Genomic DNA, 19,010 nt, shown 5'->3' with positions numbered 1-19,010 from the left:
ACTTTATAAAGCACATTATCAGTGTCTGGAACAGTATAACTTGAACTAATTATTATGATTTAGTATATTCTTACTCTCAGCGACTGCACAGCTCCCTGTTTGGGTGTGGTCTGCAGGATGCATGATACCAACATATGAAGCAGGTGACTCATGATACTGGTTGAATAGTTTGTGCTTTGCATATCCTGAACTTAATCCACTTCATTACTTTGTCTATGCAACTGCTTTCTCCACTAGGATGGAAATGTTGCTGAGGGGAAACCTGAGGAGAGGAGTGGCGCTCTGCCTTCTGCTGCTGGCTCTCGTGCACGAGGCTACAGGCCAGAGAAGAAAGGCAGGACGCAGGAACAACTACAGGCTGCATGACGACGGAGGGAATGGTAATTCTTTATAAGAGGTGTCCACATGTTGGTCAGTCACTGGATGCTGTGGGTGTAACAGATTGCAGGTAGGAGGACCAGTCATTCAGCAAGCAACATGCACAGCTCAAGATATGCGGGATGACGATAAGGATCAACCAAAGTCTGAAACTGAAGTCCTTTTAAGCCTTTTATGCGAGTGATTGGACCCACAAACTCATCATAATGGTGTGGTAGTCCACTAATAACAACGTTTGTGGTTCTCAAGCCCCTCCTGTCCCCATGTCGAAGTGTCCATGGGCAAGGCACGGAACCCCTGATTGTTCCTGACACTCAGGTTGCACTTTGCATGGTAGCTTGCTGGCCTCAGTGTGTGTCAATGGGTGAATGAGAACAAAACTGTAAAGCACATTGGATGAAAGCGGTCATGAAATGTGTCTCACTCGCCCACATTTGATGTGCTGGACTGTCACCGCAGAACACTGACATGTCACATCATACTATTTATAGCAGTGTTTTCAAATTTTCACCATCCATTACCTCCACATAGACATGATACCAACGACCAGATGATCGGCTGCACGCTAAGAGTGACACTTTAAAGGTAACATCAACTCTACCAGCGAACAGATCAGGTCGGCCTCCCTGCATTGAGGGCAACTCAGCCCTAAAGAAATATTCTGGTCTGTTTTTGAGCATCCTGAATGGTAATTTAAATGCTTTTGAATCACAGTACAATCAAAACTCTGTGGTAAAATACTGCGTATTTGTAATTTTCTTGCATTAAAGTTGTATATGAGTCGGATTCTAGAGGTTGAATCAAAAAAAGAGACTGTGACAGACAGCAATGCATGCAAGGGCTGAGATTAAGGATTATTTTCAGGTTATATTAGTAGTATATTATTAGCATAGTACAAGGTGACTTCTTGATACTACTTGCTTTAGCAGACCATCAATCCATAACTGTAACATATTCAATATTCAGTGAACAAAAATATTCAAATTAACCAAGTAATTATTTAAACACTGCTGCATTATACTAAAAATTCTACACATACAGTAGGATGCATACTAGTATATGGACAAAATCCTACCAATACCACTCATGTAGTTGTAGTAATAGTAAAGTAGCACGTGGTTCAAAAAGGACTCTACAGCTGCGACCTTCTCCACAGTCTTGTCCTCTTGTATTGTGAATCTCAAAGTGTTTTCCTCCTCCTTCAGGTCTGACATGTTCGCTGGAGGTGGCTTTCATCCTGGACAGTTCGGAAAGTGCGAAAATATTCCTGTTTGAGAAGCAGAAGGCCTTCGTGTTGAGCTTCAGCACCCGCCTCGCTATGCTGCAGGTGGCCGGCTGGACGATGAAGGTGCGAATGGCTGCACTTCAGTACAGCAGCTCGGTGTCCATAGAGCACCGGTTCTCAGACTGGAAAGACCTGGATTCATTTCACAGTCGAGTCAGCACCATGAACTACATCGGCCATGGCACCTACACCACCTACGCCATCACCAACGCCTCGCAGCTGCTGGTGCAGGAGACGCCGGAGGATAGCGTCAGGGTCGCGGTGCTGATGACTGACGGCGTCGACCATCCCCGCAACCCTGACGTGATTGCAGCTGCAGCCGAGGCCAAAGGTCACGGCATAAAGTTCTTCGCTGTAGGTTTATCAGACATCGCCCAGCAGAGTCAGAATAACGCCAAGCTCCGTGCCATCGCCAGCACGCCTGCTCAGCAGTTTGTCCAGAGTCTTCTTAATCCTCAGCTGGAGGAGAAGCTGCTCAAAGAGATGGTGAGTGCTGGCTTCAGGTGAGATGACGTCAGTTAAGATGGCTCCTGTGTTGACACGAGAAACGACAGGCACAGGGTCTGTTCTTCATCCTCAAAGTGACTTTTAAAGCAAAAACAGTCACAAACTTGTCACAAACTGTTAAAGGTCCTGTGTGTAGGTGACTCCTCGTGGTGGCAGCAAACAAGAACACAGGGGTAGACCCTGAATCCAACCCAGGACACTGACTACATTTATATGCACAAAGTTTTCTGGTTTTTCATTCCAAAGAAGACAATATTCCTACAAAGCTGTTTGCTTCACAGGTGGAAAAATAGTACACTTAAATTATACGTTTTGACAAATGTTCTAAGTATAATTTATGCTATTTTTGCCGCCTTGAAGTCTACTCAAGTGGTATTCAAGTGGGCCTTGAGTACCACTTGAGTAATACTTGAGTATACTTGAAGTGAAAATATGCTAAATTGGCACAACTTTTTACAAACGTTAAGTGTACTGAAGTACACCAGTGAAAATCAGGATTCATCAGTGTTCAAAACACACATGCAGTACAATTATATTATATCAAAAATGTGTTGGAAATTTACTTAAATGAAAAGATAAGAAGTTTACTTTTCAAAATTACGCTTAATTATTATTAAAACTATTTAGAATTCAGTACACTTTTCTTTGAGTACACTTAAGTACAATTCATGACATTTACAATAAAGTAAACTTTTATAAATACTTTGAAATACCACTTTAAGTACTGCAGGATTACTATATTCATTTCTAATACATTTAAGTAGAACTTCATGACTCCTATTTAGAAGCACACTTTATGAAAGTATATGTCAAATATACTTTATATTAAGCTCCAAAAGTGACTTTTCTATGCTAACGTTAGATTTATAATATAGTAAAATATACTACTGTTTGACCTGGGTACTTTCACCTCCTCTGACCCTTCAAATGAAACAGGAAAAAGGATTTTTTGGTTGCTACAAATCATTTTTAGCATTTCATAACAACTGAATATTTGGAACCAAACATAGCGTTATTTTAAGGAGTCACCAGCCAAAAAGGTTGGGGACCACTGTGGCAGACTGGCAGCTTGAAGATGCTCCAGTGTTTGCAGCCTTTAATCACAACCAAACATCTCTGCTACACAGTTTATTTTCACCAATTCTCTTCCACTCTTTGGCTGAAGGTGCAAAACTCCCCGACATCAGCAGCTGCTGTGTCTGCTTGGATCGAAACTTCGTGTTCTTCTTGGCCCTCCACAGGGCTGAGAGACACCGATGATCTGCTGCACATCCAGCAGCCCGTCACAGTGACAGCAGCAGGCAGCTTCTCTACCAGGGGGTTTGTACCCCCCTCCCCTCTCTGCCCTCTCGGCGGGTTCACATCTCAGTGACAGAGTTGTGTCTGCATGAGGGGGCTTTCCCGCCTGCTTTGCATTTTCCACACACACAGAAATGTCGGGGTCAGGGTCTGTCTGAGAGAGTGGCGTGGCTTGTTCTGCTTCCAGAAATGTGGGATATTATTCATTCACATTTATAGCTTGCAAGAAAGACACTATATATCAAAATAGCATTGAGAGAAGACAAATCCTAACACGAATGTTTCACTGAAACTAATAAACAGATCCTTCCTGCGGTCATAGACCTGTAACTGACCTGCTGTTGTTGTGTTTTGTCTTTGTGTTTTGCATCCAGGGTGCAGTCGCATTTGAAGGGGTGAGTCTTTCAATGTAATCCAGCATTTTGCTCTTATAATTAGCTATTGTAAATGGTAGCATTGACCTTGTATTTGTCTCCCTGTCAGTGTCCACAGGCTCAAGTGTGTTTGTGTGAGAGAGGAGAGAGGGGCCCTCAAGGAAGTCCAGTGAGTATTAAGAAATAAATCAAATACTGTCTGCAGAGTGGAGTCTCATTCAAAAATCTGTCTGGGTTAAGTTGTATTTCTTCATCACAAATGCACATAGCAACATCTTGTCTTTTAGCATCTAGCCGAGAGTTAACTATTCTTAATTCCAGGGTAGAAAAGGGGACCCGGGCTTCAGAGGACCACCTGGTTCAAAGGGAGCGAGGGTGAGTCTAAATACATGAAGCTGTTAAACTATTCAGTGTCTGATTTTCTGCAGCTCGTTTTAAGTTTGTCTCTTTATGTCAGGGGGAGCCCGGTGTGAACGGTCGACCTGGAAATGACGGTCCAGAGGTAAAAATCAGTTCTCGTTAACTACAACATGCATCTGATCCGATGAAATGCAGGTGTGACTGAACTGTTTCACCTTTTACAGGGCCGGCCAGGTTATAAGGGCAACAAGGTGGGTAGTGTTTAACTTTAGCAACATGCTTACAAGTTGGCCTATCCAAGTCCTCAGAGGGTATAATCTCATGTTTGCTTTTTCAGGGGGAGAGAGGAGACTGTGGCACACCTGGTGAAAAGGGTGACACTGTATGAACATTATTAACAACATTATCTTAATCAATACAACAGATGTTGTCCTCATAATGAATTGAATGTCATTTTGCAGGGACCTGAGGGGCCTCCAGGCCAGCGAGGGCTGAAAGGAGAACAGGTACGGATGGACGTTAGAATTAAAATAGTGAGTGACTGTTTTTAGCCATGCTAGCAGCACATTGGTTATCTTAGCAAGATTTCGAGATCACGTGAGATCACACGAGACTGCACGAGCTGAGAATCCACCACGCCGGGCTCCGAGTTACACGCTTGTGGCCGAACCAACCATGTGGTGCCACCATCAGGTCAAATTTTTAATTTGTCAAATACTCTGATTTATGAGAAAATACCTGCATAAGTAACAGCGCTCATCAGCTTTGTGTTTGGTGCTAGCTAACAACTGTTAGTGTGCTGTAAGTTAACATTGTATTTGCTAAACACCAGAATGCTAGCATTGTCTGAGTGAGCATATTAGCACACTGTGGTTAGCATTTAGCTTAAAGCACATTTGTGTCTAAGCGCAACCTCACAGAGTCAAAAACATGACTGGTTAAAAGATTTAAGTTTGATAAACTTTCACATAGTTTTTATCAACTAACCATTTTATTAATTTAACCACTTTATCATTTGTCATTCCAGAAGTAATTTCAGAAGTAATGTCATGATTTTTAATTGCTATGATTAAATTTAGTCCCTCATCCTGCTGTTCATATTGATACACAGACATCACGTTAGGCCGACATCAGACAGTCCATTCACTCTCCAATATGAAAAATGGAAGTGGAATTTGTCTGTTATTCATCTCTGCACTAATGGAATGTGAATATTGGATTATAGGTAATCCTGATACTAATGTGGCTATCCAAAGCAGTGAATCCAGGCTTGCAGGATATTATTCTTTTGCAGGAACAGACTTTGTGTGGTGGGATTAGTGCAGGGACCTGGCCGCCCAGCACCACTCTTCCTCCTCTGTGCTACTGGCACAGTGTCAGTATAACCTTGTTATTTTGTGAGCTCGGCCTGAGAATCGAAGGACATGAAAGCCGAGAATGTTCATTTTAATCCTGTTGTACTTTTCGTTCAGTCAGTTTTGAGCTGTAGTTTGGTCATACAACATGTGGCCTTCGTTCATACGTGATCGTTTTGTGCGGCTGGATTTGAAATTTTTACCCCCAAATAAAAAATTGTTTAAGCAAAAACAGACATTGTAAAATATGTTTTATGCTGCACTGATGGACTGTGTAAGAGTCTAAATTTGTTTTGCAGGGTGCCATAGGACTACCAGGAGACATGGGTGCTGAGGGCCCACCAGGACCGAAAGTAAGACCTCAAGATGTGTTTTTCAACTCTGTCTTCTGTCATTTCTGCTCTGAAAGTTTTCAGTAGCAACAGTTTGATTAGCTCGATTTAAGTTGTAGCCGCAAATAAGATTTCAACATTTCTAACTCAGACGCCCCCTGGTGGTTGCAGAAAGAACATACAGCCTCAGAAAAACTACACAACCACAGCACAAAAGAATAAGATTAAATATTTTATTTACATCTATCTGAGACACCTTACTCACTTATATTTCACACAACATCTAGCTAGCAAGCTAACATAGCCTCGGCCTCTTTAAATAAGCAGCAGAGACACTGATCTACCCGTATATGGGGATATAATCTGAATTTAAAGATCAAGCCGTAATATTTCAAGAATGAAGTCATAATTAATGCTCAGTTATTCTTGAGTTTTTGCCATAAATCCTTACGTTTCTCAAAATATTGCAAACTTTACAGTAAACCTATCACACATTTTGCATTTGTACTGATCACAGCCTGTTTTGTGCCAAATTCTGATTTGTTCACCTGTTTTTTGAGGTTTTTTTAATGTTCTTTTGTCACAAAAATATGAAAGTCCTTCACATCAGATAGATATCAAAGGAGCAGATAGACACTGTATCTGTGCATCTCCACTGGTTTCCTGGCGATGCCAACGAGTCACGGCTTTTGTTTGCCAAGAAATAGTCGGAGCATTTCCCAAAATACTGAACTAAATCTGAAGTTTAAAGAGCTCCATCCATCAACATCCCAAAGGTACAGATCGTTCTCTTTTTAAATTAGTTATTTAAGATCTTGTAGAAATGTGGGGTCATTCATCCTCAGAACAGGGCAACAGATTCACATTCATTCACACTCCACAGACACATTCCCACACAACATTTGTGTTGTCAGATAGGAGTTTTGGCGAAAAAGCAACTTAAGAACGACCTTTAAAATGTGGGCCGAAGCCTAATAAGATGCTGGTTCCTCCATCGCCATAGAGCTGTCCCACAGCTTTTTCACAATGATGTCTTTATACAGATGAAATGTAACGTGATTTATGGCACATTCTGGAAAAGTTCAGACATTAATAGCAGAGGGCTGGTCTTTATTTCCAAATGCCATATAGAGTTGAATTAAGACTGTAGGTCACTGGGCTTGGCTGATGAAGAGCATGACATGTTTATATTTAAAGAGATGGGGGAGGACAGTTTATTCAATACTCAATAAAAATAGACCGCAGTTAAAATCCCACAAAGAAGACAGAAGATGAAGGTTCCTGCTGCACACAATGTTTCACATTAAACCTCTCGGGATGCAAATGATGATGCAAACTGCACTGACTTTCCAAAAAAGCTGTTAGCGGTTAAATATCGAGTTTATATTTGAAGACAACTTAAGGGTAGAGTCATCAGCGAACGTGTAGAGGTGACTTTATGCATCTGAATTAGATTTAAATTGTCCCTCATTTTAGTGGATGCAGGTACAGTTATGAGGCTGTACCTGACTGAAATCTTACTAACTTAAAATACATAATCTAAAATAAGATGCTATCTTCTGCATCTTCTGGATAAAAAGGGAAGATGACCATGTACTAACTCTCATTTCATTTCACATTTTATTAACCTCTTTGCAGTGTTGAGTCACATGACATGCAAACTTCTGAACTTGTGTACTCACCACAGGGAGACAGGGGGCCCAGCGGCACCTCCGGACCACCAGGGGACATTGGTATCGGGTTTCCAGGAGCTAAGGTGAGGTAGACTGTCATATAATCCTCCTCAAATTAAATTTATGCCTAATTGTATTCTGTAGCCTTTTGTATAGTCACGAATAAGTTTTTTTTTGTTGTTATTGTTTATTCCTCGATCGTCCTTCTCATTGGTTGATTTGAAGCCACAGCGTAAAATTGCCTCCTTGATTGTTTTCTCTGATAATGAGAAAACAAGATATAAACAGAGATATAACAGATGTCACCGCACTTTCATGAATTTACTGGAAAATGTTGAAGTTGTTGACGGCTGCTGTGATGCTTACAGGGTGAAAAAGGCATTCAGGGTAGACCAGGTCCCACAGGTCCTGTTGGGATCGGAGAACCAGGACTACCAGTGAGTATGAAACATACTCTTATACTGGTGTTGAACGCTTTAAAGTCCAGTTTATGCATGATATTGTCCTGAAAGTATAAACGCACACCGCTTACAACAGGCAGGTGACATTGATTAAAGTGTCCTGTTAAAACAATAAATGAGTAGAAGTACTCATATCTTTTACTAAGTAAAAGTAGCAACAGCGCAGTGCAGAAATACTGTTACAAGTCTCAAAGTCTTGAATTCAAAATGAAACTTAAGTTTAAGGCCAAAAGTATTACCAGCAAAATGTACTTTAAGTATCAAAAGTACAAGTACTCGTCAGGCAGAGCAGGCTACTCTGAGAGTTTTCATATAATTAGAATATAAGTACTGATGTATTGACACATTAGCAGTATTTTGTTATATACTTAATAATACAGGCTGCAATATAAGTTTATTCAATAAATACCCAGTACACAGTAAATTTACTACATACTATGGGGAACAACAGAATTTTGTTATTCCTCATAGTCCTGTTTTTGGAGGAAAAGACAGATAAATTATACTTCAGGTATTTTTGTAAATACTTGTTGCTTGCGGGGTCCAACACTGAAAAACAAAAGTTTTGGGGGAAAAGCTCTCGACCACATTAATATTCTGCAGAAGATCTAAAGTAACTATACACAGTTATAACATGTGGGGGTGCAGTAAGGCTGTACTGCAAAGGTACCATTTACAAAAATAAATAATAGATTAATTTCTCTTTTCCTCTAAAGTGGCCCGTTGTTACTCTCTTATTCTTGTTGTTTTCAGCCTGTGTGCTTACTAACTCATTCACACAGTTACACTGTACATCATGGGCTGTATTGTGAAGTGTTTCCGGTATTTTGCAAGGTTGCAAAGTTGCAGCTGGTTGGATTGGACTTTTACTACATTATACACTGTTGGTGTAATTTAATCTATAAAAATGTATCATACCTCATACATTGATCACATGTACTGCAGCCAAAAAGCTTATAAAGTAGTTTAAAATGGAAATACTGACTTAGTTACAGTCCACTGCCGGCAGCTTTTATTTGATGCTCAAATACACTTTTTATCTGTTTGCTGAAATTCTTTGTCTGATTGTCAGGAGCTGAAAATTAAAGATCCGCACAGAAACTTTTTGTGTGTGCTTTCAGAAGAAGCTAAATCTCACATGACAGATCATTTTTTCCTTCACCGCCATCTGCTGTCCCTCTGGTTATTGTGTGCTACGAACTGGCCAAGTTGTCTGTGCACTTCATTCACATCCAGTTCCAGGAGTCCTGAGACCTGAAGCTCTCAACAGTTTTCAGGCCCCTGCTGCCACCTGGAGCTCTAACATGCAATTCTCTCTGTCCCATGTAGAATCACATTGTCTTTTAGCTGCCTCCTTAGTTTTCAATGTTACACTGAAGCCGTCATGTAGATTTTAATTAAAAGTTGTGTGTTTGTTCCAGGGTCCCCCAGGACCACCCGGTGCTCAAGGAAACCCCGGACCACCTGGAGAGGGTTTTCCAGGGCCGAAGGTGAGTCAAGCTTTTAACCGTCTGTTGGCTGAAGGAGTGCTTCTCAGTAATGTGTGACAGTAAATGAAGTTTATCCTGATCTGACAGATGTTCATATCAAGATTTCAGCTGGAAAAGAGTATAGTCAGTAATTATTTTTGTAATTAAACAATACTGTGTATTTGTCCTTTCACTTGCATTTTCTATTATGTTTTTTCTGGTGTTATTATTTTCTTATTGTTTGTTTTGTATTGTTCTGTATGTATTTGTATAAAAGCCCCTCTAGAGACAGGCGCTGCCAGTACCTCAGTCTATAAATGCTGTGGTATGTGGCATTGGTCCATGTTACGTACTTACTGCTGTTAAAATAAATATTAAGTCAATCTTCACATAGAGTAGAATGTCTGAACAGTAATTTCTACTCTCTGTTCTGCTTTCCTGCCAAATGTTTGGAGTGAAAAGAAAAATTAATTTTGGAGAACTGCGTTATAAATCACTGGTCATGCTGTTTAAAAATGTAGGATCCCTAATTATTAATAGTTTTTCTGAATTTGACTGATGCAAGTCAATTAAGGGAACTTTGGACGCTTGTATCATTCTGCATCTTAACAATACAATACAGTACAGTACAGTACAGTACTTAAGGTGTTTGCTTTTGGCCCAGGGCCCACCGTTATATTTCAGTTTTGGCCCTCCAAAGGGAAAAGTTGCCACAGTGCCTCTGAGCAGAACATTGAACCCTGAAAACTGCCACTGAGTTACTCTCCTGTCCCTGTTGCATGTTTGCATGTAGTGGAGAAAAACTGTGGGCTTTTGATAATGTTCACTGTAAATTACAAACAAACAGTGATGTCTGTCTCACTTCACACATTTGTTTTAGGGTGATCGAGGATATGAGGGTCCCAGGGGCAATCGTGGACTTCCTGGTGTTGGGGTCAAAGGTGACAAGGTAAACAGACTTGAAGACAATGTCATCTTACACAGCCACATTTACTAAATCCCACATCTCACACGCTCTGATACAGACCTGAATCTTGAAATCTTTTCTCAGGGCAGTCAGGGCCCGCCTGGGATTTCAGGTCCAGTTGGTGCTCCTGGTTTAGGACTTCAAGGAGAAAAGGTAAAAAACTTCCTCAGCTCAAACTGAAGGGAAGACACTTTCTAACCAACCAGATCAGGTTAGAGTTACCAGCATCTCGCAACTGCTCTCGTTCGATTTGTTGATTTCACCTTAATCCTCGGTCTCACAGGGCGATCTGGGCCCAGTCGGACCTGCAGGCCCCAGAGGACTTCCAGGTATTGGAATAACAGGACCAAAGGTAAGACAGGATGTTTGTGATTGACAGTCAGTTTATTCTCTGATTACATCTAAATTGTTTTACATGTTTGTGAATCAGAGCTGGTGAATCGGTCAAATGCCTGTTTGAATCAGAGCTGATGACGGTGGATGTAAAGAGTAAAATCTTAACCTTTAACTTTGTTTCTACGCAACATTATCCTCCATTTCACTTCCAAATGACTGACTACACTGACAGTTGGTTTGAATACGTCTGTATGATTGTTGTCTTTAGGGGAATCAGGGACTCCCAGGTGAAGTTGGACTGCCAGGTGAAAGAGGTGTGGGCGAACCAGGACCCAAAGTAAGTCTGCTGTTCCCCATTAAACGCTATTCTGCTGCTCACAGTACATTTCAGCACGGTACAGTCCAATTTAAAGAAATAGTTTGACACTGATAAATAGCTTTGCTTTCTTTGTGAAAAGTGAGATGAGATGATTGGCACCACTCTATGCGATAAAAATGAAGCTAGAGCCAGCAGATGGTTAGCTTAGCTTAGCATCAAGATTTAGATTTTTTCAGTCAGTCAGATTGAATCCTGAAATCACTGACTTTATGAGAAGCTGTAAGAAGGTTAAAGGTCAGAGCTACTGTCTGAACAGTCACATGATCAGGGGCGGGGCTTGTAGACAGGCAAGCCAGGCAGTTGCTTGGAGCCCCAGCCACTTATTTACAACAATGATTATTGATAGGCCTGGTCTTTCAGGGACCTCTGTTGGTCCCTGGACCTCAGTTTGGGAATCACTAATCTATTTTTTCAGTATTCATCTCAAATGTCCCAGAACTTGTGCATTTATCTGTGCAAAAACCAAATTTTTGGGGCGTGCACGGGTGGGGTGGGGGCCCCAGGGATTTCTTGTTTGGAGCCCCAAGAGACCCTAGCAATGCCACTGCACATGATCCCTTCACTCCCCATCAATCTGCACCCCAGCATGTTATTTTCCCTTCTCAGGGTGACCCGGGGTCTGAGGGGTTACCAGGGATACCAGGTCAGGCAGGAGAGGACGGAGCCCCGGGACAAAAGGTAGCATCATAATCCAAACCTGTTTTCTCTTTTTCAGTCTGTTTCTGTATTTCTTACCTGTCTGCTCTTTCATTGGCTGTTTTCAAATGATGACAGGGTGACATTGGGTTACCGGGGTTGAGGGGACCTGATGGGGCTCCTGGCAAAGGTGCACCTGGAGAGAGGGTAACGGACATTTTTCACAGTTCAAAGATCATGTATGAACGTACTTTAATATGTGACTTCCTAGATCATCTACACATGGTCGTCTAAAGCTAAACCTGAGACGATTGTTTGGGAGAATATGAGCAGCAGTGTTGTGCTATTTTTGCAGGGGGACAAAGGGGACAGGGGGACCAGAGGCCAACCAGGTCCAGTCGGTCCTGTGGGACCAATGGGGGCAAAGGTATATATGTCCACAACAGAAGAATTTTATATGAAAAACAACTTGAAATGATTATCTCTAGATCTTAATAATGGAGGAAAATGTTTTTTGCCTTTAAGCACCACCTTACCTTCCATCCTCTTCAGGTGACCTGCAAACCAGCAAGAGGATGGAGAGAATTTATTTACTCAATTCAATTCAACAATATCAGGACTGTACTAAAAATAATGTTAATTATTGATTTGTTTATTGATTTTTTTTTATTAGTGTTTGACAAATAAAGACAAAACAGACAAGAAACAAACTGACAATACAAATTACACCATGAACAGAAGACAGACAGCAACCTCAAACTGCTTTTACATGAAAAATATCAAAAATACTTATTATTTTCAAAATTTTAAACCTAAAATTCTTTTTACAGTGAACCTGCAGATGTCTGAGTCTCCTTGTCGCCCTGTCTAGTCTTTGTCTGATCAGTGTTTTCTCTTCCAGGGGGAACCAGGAAGTTTTGGGCCACCAGGTAAAACTGGACCATCAGGGAAGGGTATACCTGGTGCCAAGGTAAGCTCATGTGATATGAACCTCAGCTGCTGTAACAGTGAACAGCTACAAGGCTGGTTCATTGTTCTGCTTCTGTTTGTTGTCAGGGAGAACCAGGCCCACGAGGTGCACCTGGAGCTGTGGGGGAGTCAGGGACAGGTTTACCTGGACCCAAGGTGGGTTCATCTCAGTTTTACCCTTCACCGATCCTCCCATGAAACGCACAATAAAAGTGGCCTGTTTTGGTTTGTAGGGGGACAGAGGGTCACCAGGCCCTGCTGGGCCACCTGGACTGAAAGGTGAAGGCTACTCTGGCCCTCCAGTGAGTATCAACCCACATCACAACCTCATCTTAACCTCTCCCAGTAACCACACTCAGCTCTGTGTGTTGTCTTTTCACATTGTCTCCTAGGGACTTCCAGGGCCTCCAGGTCTGACAGGAGAAACTGGACCAGACGGCATCGGTTTACCTGGACCAAAAGTAAAAGCTCATCCAGGGAAAAACACAAGATAAGATGTTCTTACTTGCAGTGGGGCTGTTTTAGTTTGTTTTGCCCAGGATATGTTTGTGTGTTACTGTTCTATCAGCAGCAGCTCTCACAGTAAGTTTCAGGAGGTAACGTGAGGAGAAAATAATTCGGGTTGAACTCGAAGCACAGCCAGATTCACAGTGTTTCAGGTGGTTTTTCTTGCTTGTTGGAGATGTTTTACGAGCCTGATACTTCCTCTTTGTTTTTAGTTAATGTGTCCTTTTTTCTTTCTTAGATTAGGTTACTGATTACTGACAGATACACATAAATGTTTTATAACTGACAAGCTGTTTCCTGTTCAGGGAGACAGAGGCTTGCCTGGACCGGCTGGACCTGCTGGACCACCAGGGATTGGCCTCCTCGGTTCTAAGGTAATCTGGTCAAACCAATGGCTAATACCATGATTTGTAAAAACTGTAAATACATTCCCTGTGAATGCTTTTAAATTCATGTTACTGTCCAGAAATGCACAATTTTCTTTTCCTGCAGGGTTCAGTTGGCCGAACAGGACCACCTGGTCCATCAGGACTACCTGGGGAGGGCATCCAAGGACAAAAGGTACCACAAACAAAAAGAGTATAACATTAAATCTCTGTTAAGACAGAACCTTTCTAGTGGCTCATATTCTTGTATAAGTTTGCACTGACATGGTCTGTGCTCCATGTTTCCAGGGGGAGCCTGGATTTCAGGGGATCCCCGGCCCCAGAGGTCCTCCTGGACAAGGTCTGCAGGGGGACAAGGTAACGATGAAATATGAGTGAGAGTAAACCAGAATAATAAACTGCATGAAATTAAAACACAATTTGTAATGATGGCTTCAAAGTGAAGTGAAAGATAACTTCTCTCTGGTCTGTGAAGATGTGATCTAAAAGGATTCCCTCCCCCTGTTGATGCGGTACCCTCTTTTTATCACTGATAAGACGAGTGTTTCTTCCCTCGCGCAGGGGGATCGAGGGTTCAGAGGTGAAAAAGGCAAGAAGGGAGAAAGAGGAGAACCTGGAGAGGCAGGAGCCATCGGACCTTTGGTACTGGATTTTGTTTTTAGAGTGATTAAAGTGGAAATTTCACGTGAGAGCAGCTAATAAACAAGGATTTCTTTCTAATCACAGGGCAGAGTGGGACAAAAGGGAGAGCCTGGACTTACAGTAAGTATCACTCATTAACAATAATGTGGTTTTTCATTGTTTAATCCCTGTTCTTCAGCACATTGGAGGTTTACATGCTTAATTTGAAGATGTTGACATCCACATCAGATGAACAGCAGCAGTTGTAGCCCCTTTTTATTTGTAATCCCCACCTTTAGGGAAATGTATACAATGTATGTATGTATGTGTATATATGTTGCCCTGCGATCGGCTGGCGACTGGTCCAGGGTGTACCCCGCCTCCCGCCCGTTGACAGCTGAGATAGCCCCCCCCCCCCCCCCCCCCCCCGCGACCCCAAAAGGGATACGCAGCATAGAAAATGGATGGATGTTGCGGACTGGTCAAGTGACTTGGACTTAGATTTAATGTATCCTGGTTTCACAAACCCTATTTAAGATCTTATCCCGGTCTTGAGAAGCCTGGAGTACTCTGATAGAAAGCAGGATACTGGGGCTTGTAAACACCTGATCCAGGTTTCTGAAGAGTCATTGCTGGTAGAGAACAAAGTGACTGAGACAGTGAGAACTCAAGACACACCTGCGAGCAGATGATCAGATGCTGTCAAACTGGATGCTGTTACAATCATGTGTACATGGAGATGAATAACTAGATTTACATGTTCTGTATCCTGAAAATGATCTAAAACCAGGATAGTTATACGCATGTAAAGTCATTCACACATCAGTTGTAAAAGTGATGCACTTTCTATCTTTCAGAGGGAAGAAATCATCAAAATAGTGAGATCCATCTGTAGTAAGTGACGAGAAACTTGAAACTTACTCTCTTTATTGTTGTTGGTCCTTGATGTCAATGATCTGGCCCCGTCTCTCCATCTGTTCCATTAGGTTGTGGAGTGACATGTCGCCAAACCCCCTTGGAGCTCGTGTTTGTGATCGACAGCTCGGAGAGCGTTGGCCCCGACAACTTCAATGTGATCAAAGACTTTGTGAACAGTTTGATCGACCGAGCGTCGGTCAGCCGGGACACCACCCGAGTGGGGGTGGTCCTTTACAGTCACATCAACATGGTGGTGGTCAGCCTCAGACAAGAAGCCACTCGTGACGAGATCAAGTCCGCAGTGCGTTCAATGACCTACCTGGGCGAGGGTACGTTCACGGGCAGCGCCATCCAACAGGCCAACCAGGTGTTCAAGGCAGCTCGGGCGGGTGTGAGGAAAGTGGCCATCATCATCACGGATGGGCAGGCCGACAAAAGAGACGTGATCAGTCTGGAGAGCGCCGTGTCAGAATCTCGAGGAAGTAACATCGAGATGTTTGTGATCGGCGTGGTGAATGAAAGCGATCCTCTGTATGAGGAGTTCAAGAAGGAGCTCAATCTCATGGCCTCCGACCCCGACAGCGACCACGTGTACCTGATCGATGACTTCAAAACCCTTCCAGGTGAGCGCTCCCGTGATCACATGATGCGCCTACAAGGGTTATTTCACCCAAATTACAACAAACATTTTCCTGCTTATCACGCGTGGTATCATGCAGATGGGTTTATTTTGAAATATCTATCGACAGTGGTGTCAAGTAACAAAATACGTTTACTCAGGCACAGTACTTCAGTGCCTTTTTCAGGTACTTGTGCTTCACTTGAGTAATTGCATTTTCTGCTACTACTTCGTAACTCTACTGCATTTCGGAAGCAAATATTGTATTTTTTACTGCTACTGCATAGTTACTTTGCAGATTGAGATTATTAAGCCAAAATATAATCAATGAATAATTATAATGTATCATTATATATTACCCTGCAGTATAAAAAGTAGTTACTAAAGCAACAACTAAAGTTATACATTCCTGTATAATGACTACTTTTGGTAAAAACCAGATTAAGGCTCAGAAAACAATTTCTTCTGCTGACACTTGGTGGCAACAAAGAGCAACAGTCTGGATAAGATGCCGCACTGCGTCATCCTCTGCACACTTCAGACTTAAATGACGATAAAAACACATATCTTAGATTCTGAAACATCCACTGCCTTGGTGCCCTTGAGCTCGACACTCCAATGTGCTCAAATTAGATCTGTGGCTGTGCTGAGTGCTCTGTAGACATGCACTGGTGCTCGAGACTAAACTACACTGAGCAGTATATAGCTGTGTATTTGTTCTGTTCTTCTGGTCTTGCAGCTCTAGAGAGGAAACTGTTGAGTCGTATCTGTGAGGACGGAGAGAGGCATTTGTTCAGCTCCATCCCGAACTCCAGACTGCCTCCAGGAATCCCGGAGGTTTCCGGTAACGTTCGAGAACCTCCCTACAGGACCGATACAGACACACCGACCTTCACAGGAGACTTCAGGAGAGTTCAGATGGTGGTGAGGAGAACAAATCAGTCACTTTTTGACTTCCTGTTGTCAACGTAGGCTGTGTTACAATGGTTTAACGTATCACTGACAATATCGTAAAATCAATCAAAACCTTGTGGCTTAAATCTTTGAATGGTCTCTTGGTCAGTCCACCACTGTGGTCCAGACTGAAATACCTCAACAAGTTCTGGATAGATTGTCATGAAATGTGACAATGATATTCATGGTCTTCAGAGGATCAATCCCAATAACCTCAGTGACCCCCTGACATTTCCTCTGGCACCATGAGCAGGTCAAATGCTTCATTAATCTGATGAAATATCTCAACATCTACTAGAAGGATTGACGCAAAAACGGTGCAGATATTCATTGTTCCCAGAGGACGAATCAAAAAACAGTCAATGTAGTTCAACACTGAAGTTCATTCACCACCTTTGAGACCAAGTTTTCTCACTTGCTTTCATAGCATGTAGTAATTGAAGCTGGTTCTGGTTGTAAAACACACCCATTGTGTAATATTACCTGGATCGATAAGGCACAGGAGATGAAATCGCCCTCTGCTCTGTTACAGCCTGGCCCTCCAGCGTCACACCTGGACAGAGAAGCCATCACTCCACAGAGACCCAAGACGGACGACAGATCCTCCACAGAAATTCAGAGATTTCCGCTCTTCGACAGGGAGCCCTTCAGACCTGTAACAGAGTTCCTCCCACAGTTTGACATAAAGGACCCCAACAACCATATGCTGATGACGGGAGCCATCGGGCCGGCGGGTCCCACTCTGAGGGCCCCACCTGAGGAGAGGACACCACCACTGCTGCCACCAACTCCTGTACTGCTGCCTTCAGACAACAATGGATCAGGTAACTGTTTGCAGAAAAGACTGTAGGATGAACAGATGACTGGTTGAAATGTTAGACATTTTATCTGAAACCTGAAGGCAAAGGTTTAAAACAGGCAAACAAAAAGAGAGAAACAAACAAACAACCAATCACCAATCAGCCAAAATTTAAGACAAAGTTTGATATTTTGGGAAACACATTTGCTTTCATCCAGAGCTGTGGCTAAATAGGAAGTCACAGGCAGGAACTAGTTAGCTTAGCTTAGCATATTAACTATTTTTACTCCTAACAGATAACATGAAATAAGTAAATCTTAATTTCCACTCACATGGTTTCTGCAGCAGCGATTCAATCAGCCTCTCACAGATTTAGTGTTAGCCATGCTAGCAGCGTAGCTCCATGGAGGGCAATGTCGCTCTGTTGGTTTGGTCCAGACTGAAATATCTCAACATCTGCTTGAATGATCAACACAAGATTTTGTGCAGATATTCATGGTCCTCAGAGGATGAATCCCACTGACTTTGTTGACACTGATTTCCTCTAGCTCTGCCATGACATTCTGTGGTTTTGAGTGCACTTCTGCTACTGTGCTTTGTGCTAATTAGCTAATTTTAGCATGCTAACACACTGAACTGAATGAAACTGTAAATATAGTAAATATCGTACATTCTCAACATTAGCATGTTAGCACGCTAAAGATGGTACAGCCTCACAGAGCCAGTAGCTAGCATAAACCTGTGAGCTTGACACGTTTTTCGTTGTTGTTAGCAGAGCGCTGTGGCCACCTCCTGGATCCCGGTCCTTGCCGGGACTACGTGGTGAAGTGGTACTACGATTCTGCAGCTAATGCCTGTGCTCAGTTCTGGTTCGGAGGATGTCTAGGAAACAGCAACCAGTTCGAGACTGAGAAGAGCTGCAGAGAAACCTGCGTCAAGGTCTAACATGCACATGCCTGTAGACACGAACAAACATGTATGTAAATGCTCAGAAAACATTTTGCTGTGACTTTGTGCCATGAAGTTCACATCAACTTCAGCGCCTTAGTATTTTACTTGTAGCTACTTTGACTCAAATAGGGCAGATGAACAGCAAATGTTACGAAACAGGCATCATTAAGTCAAATTAGCCTAAAACAGAGTTTAAGGTTTTAAATTGTTCAGTAGGTTAAGTACTATTAAATGTTTTTTTTTTCTTGTTGGCCAGAATTATTTGTGCATTAATTGTGTTAATCAAGTCAGGCTAATGCAGAGAAAACGATGTCAGTGATGTTACTTACACTGCTGAACAGTTGTGTAAAAAATAAAGCAAACTGTGTAACCACTAACCTTTCCTTTTAGAAAAAGTAACTCTTTTGTATGATGCAACGGTGTATTTTTCTACTTAATGTCCTCAGTTTTTTTATGTTTATGTTTTTTAATACTG

At 42.3% G+C, this 19,010-nt stretch overlaps 1 protein-coding gene across 1 annotated transcript; it reads left to right on the top strand.

Moving 5' to 3' along the window:
- Positions 1-238: 238 nt before the first annotated feature.
- col28a1b (collagen, type XXVIII, alpha 1b) lies at positions 239-18,974 on the top strand. The gene is made up of 34 exons (XM_070966651.1): positions 239-380; positions 1,584-2,149; positions 3,844-3,864; positions 3,953-4,012; positions 4,165-4,218; positions 4,301-4,345; positions 4,428-4,454; positions 4,541-4,585; positions 4,665-4,709; positions 5,858-5,911; positions 7,578-7,646; positions 7,932-8,000; positions 9,446-9,514; positions 10,374-10,442; positions 10,545-10,613; positions 10,744-10,812; positions 11,065-11,133; positions 11,782-11,853; positions 11,950-12,018; positions 12,167-12,238; positions 12,713-12,781; positions 12,868-12,936; positions 13,014-13,082; positions 13,173-13,241; positions 13,593-13,661; positions 13,780-13,848; positions 13,962-14,030; positions 14,235-14,315; positions 14,400-14,435; positions 15,152-15,188; positions 15,281-15,835; positions 16,571-16,755; positions 17,318-17,609; positions 18,357-18,974. The coding sequence occupies exons 1-34, from the start codon at positions 239-241 to the stop codon at positions 18,527-18,529; spliced, it is 3,597 nt and encodes a 1,198-aa protein (XP_070822752.1). The 3' UTR covers positions 18,530-18,974.
- Positions 18,975-19,010: the final 36 nt, after the last annotated feature.

This window comes from Chaetodon trifascialis, chromosome 7 (assembly GCF_039877785.1).
Source record: "Chaetodon trifascialis isolate fChaTrf1 chromosome 7, fChaTrf1.hap1, whole genome shotgun sequence".
In the NCBI taxonomy this organism is placed as follows: Eukaryota; Metazoa; Chordata; class Actinopteri; order Chaetodontiformes; family Chaetodontidae; genus Chaetodon; species Chaetodon trifascialis.
Note: the sequence above shows the minus strand (reverse complement) of the source record. Positions and strands in the feature narration are given on the sequence as shown.

What these genes read in the sequence shown, in the direction of transcription:
- col28a1b (XM_070966651.1), top strand. Translation starts at nt 239, where the DNA reads ATGGAAATGTTGCTGAGGGGAAACCTGAGGAGAGGAGTGGCGCTCTGC. An exon ending in AGAAGCTGCTCAAAGAGATG is followed by an intron (nt 2,150 to 3,843) that starts GTGAGTGCTGGC and finishes TTTTGCATCCAG; the next exon opens with GGTGCAGTCGCATTTGAAGG. An exon ending in CTGGTGAAAAGGGTGACACT is followed by an intron (nt 4,586 to 4,664) that starts GTATGAACATTA and finishes GTCATTTTGCAG; the next exon opens with GGACCTGAGGGGCCTCCAGG.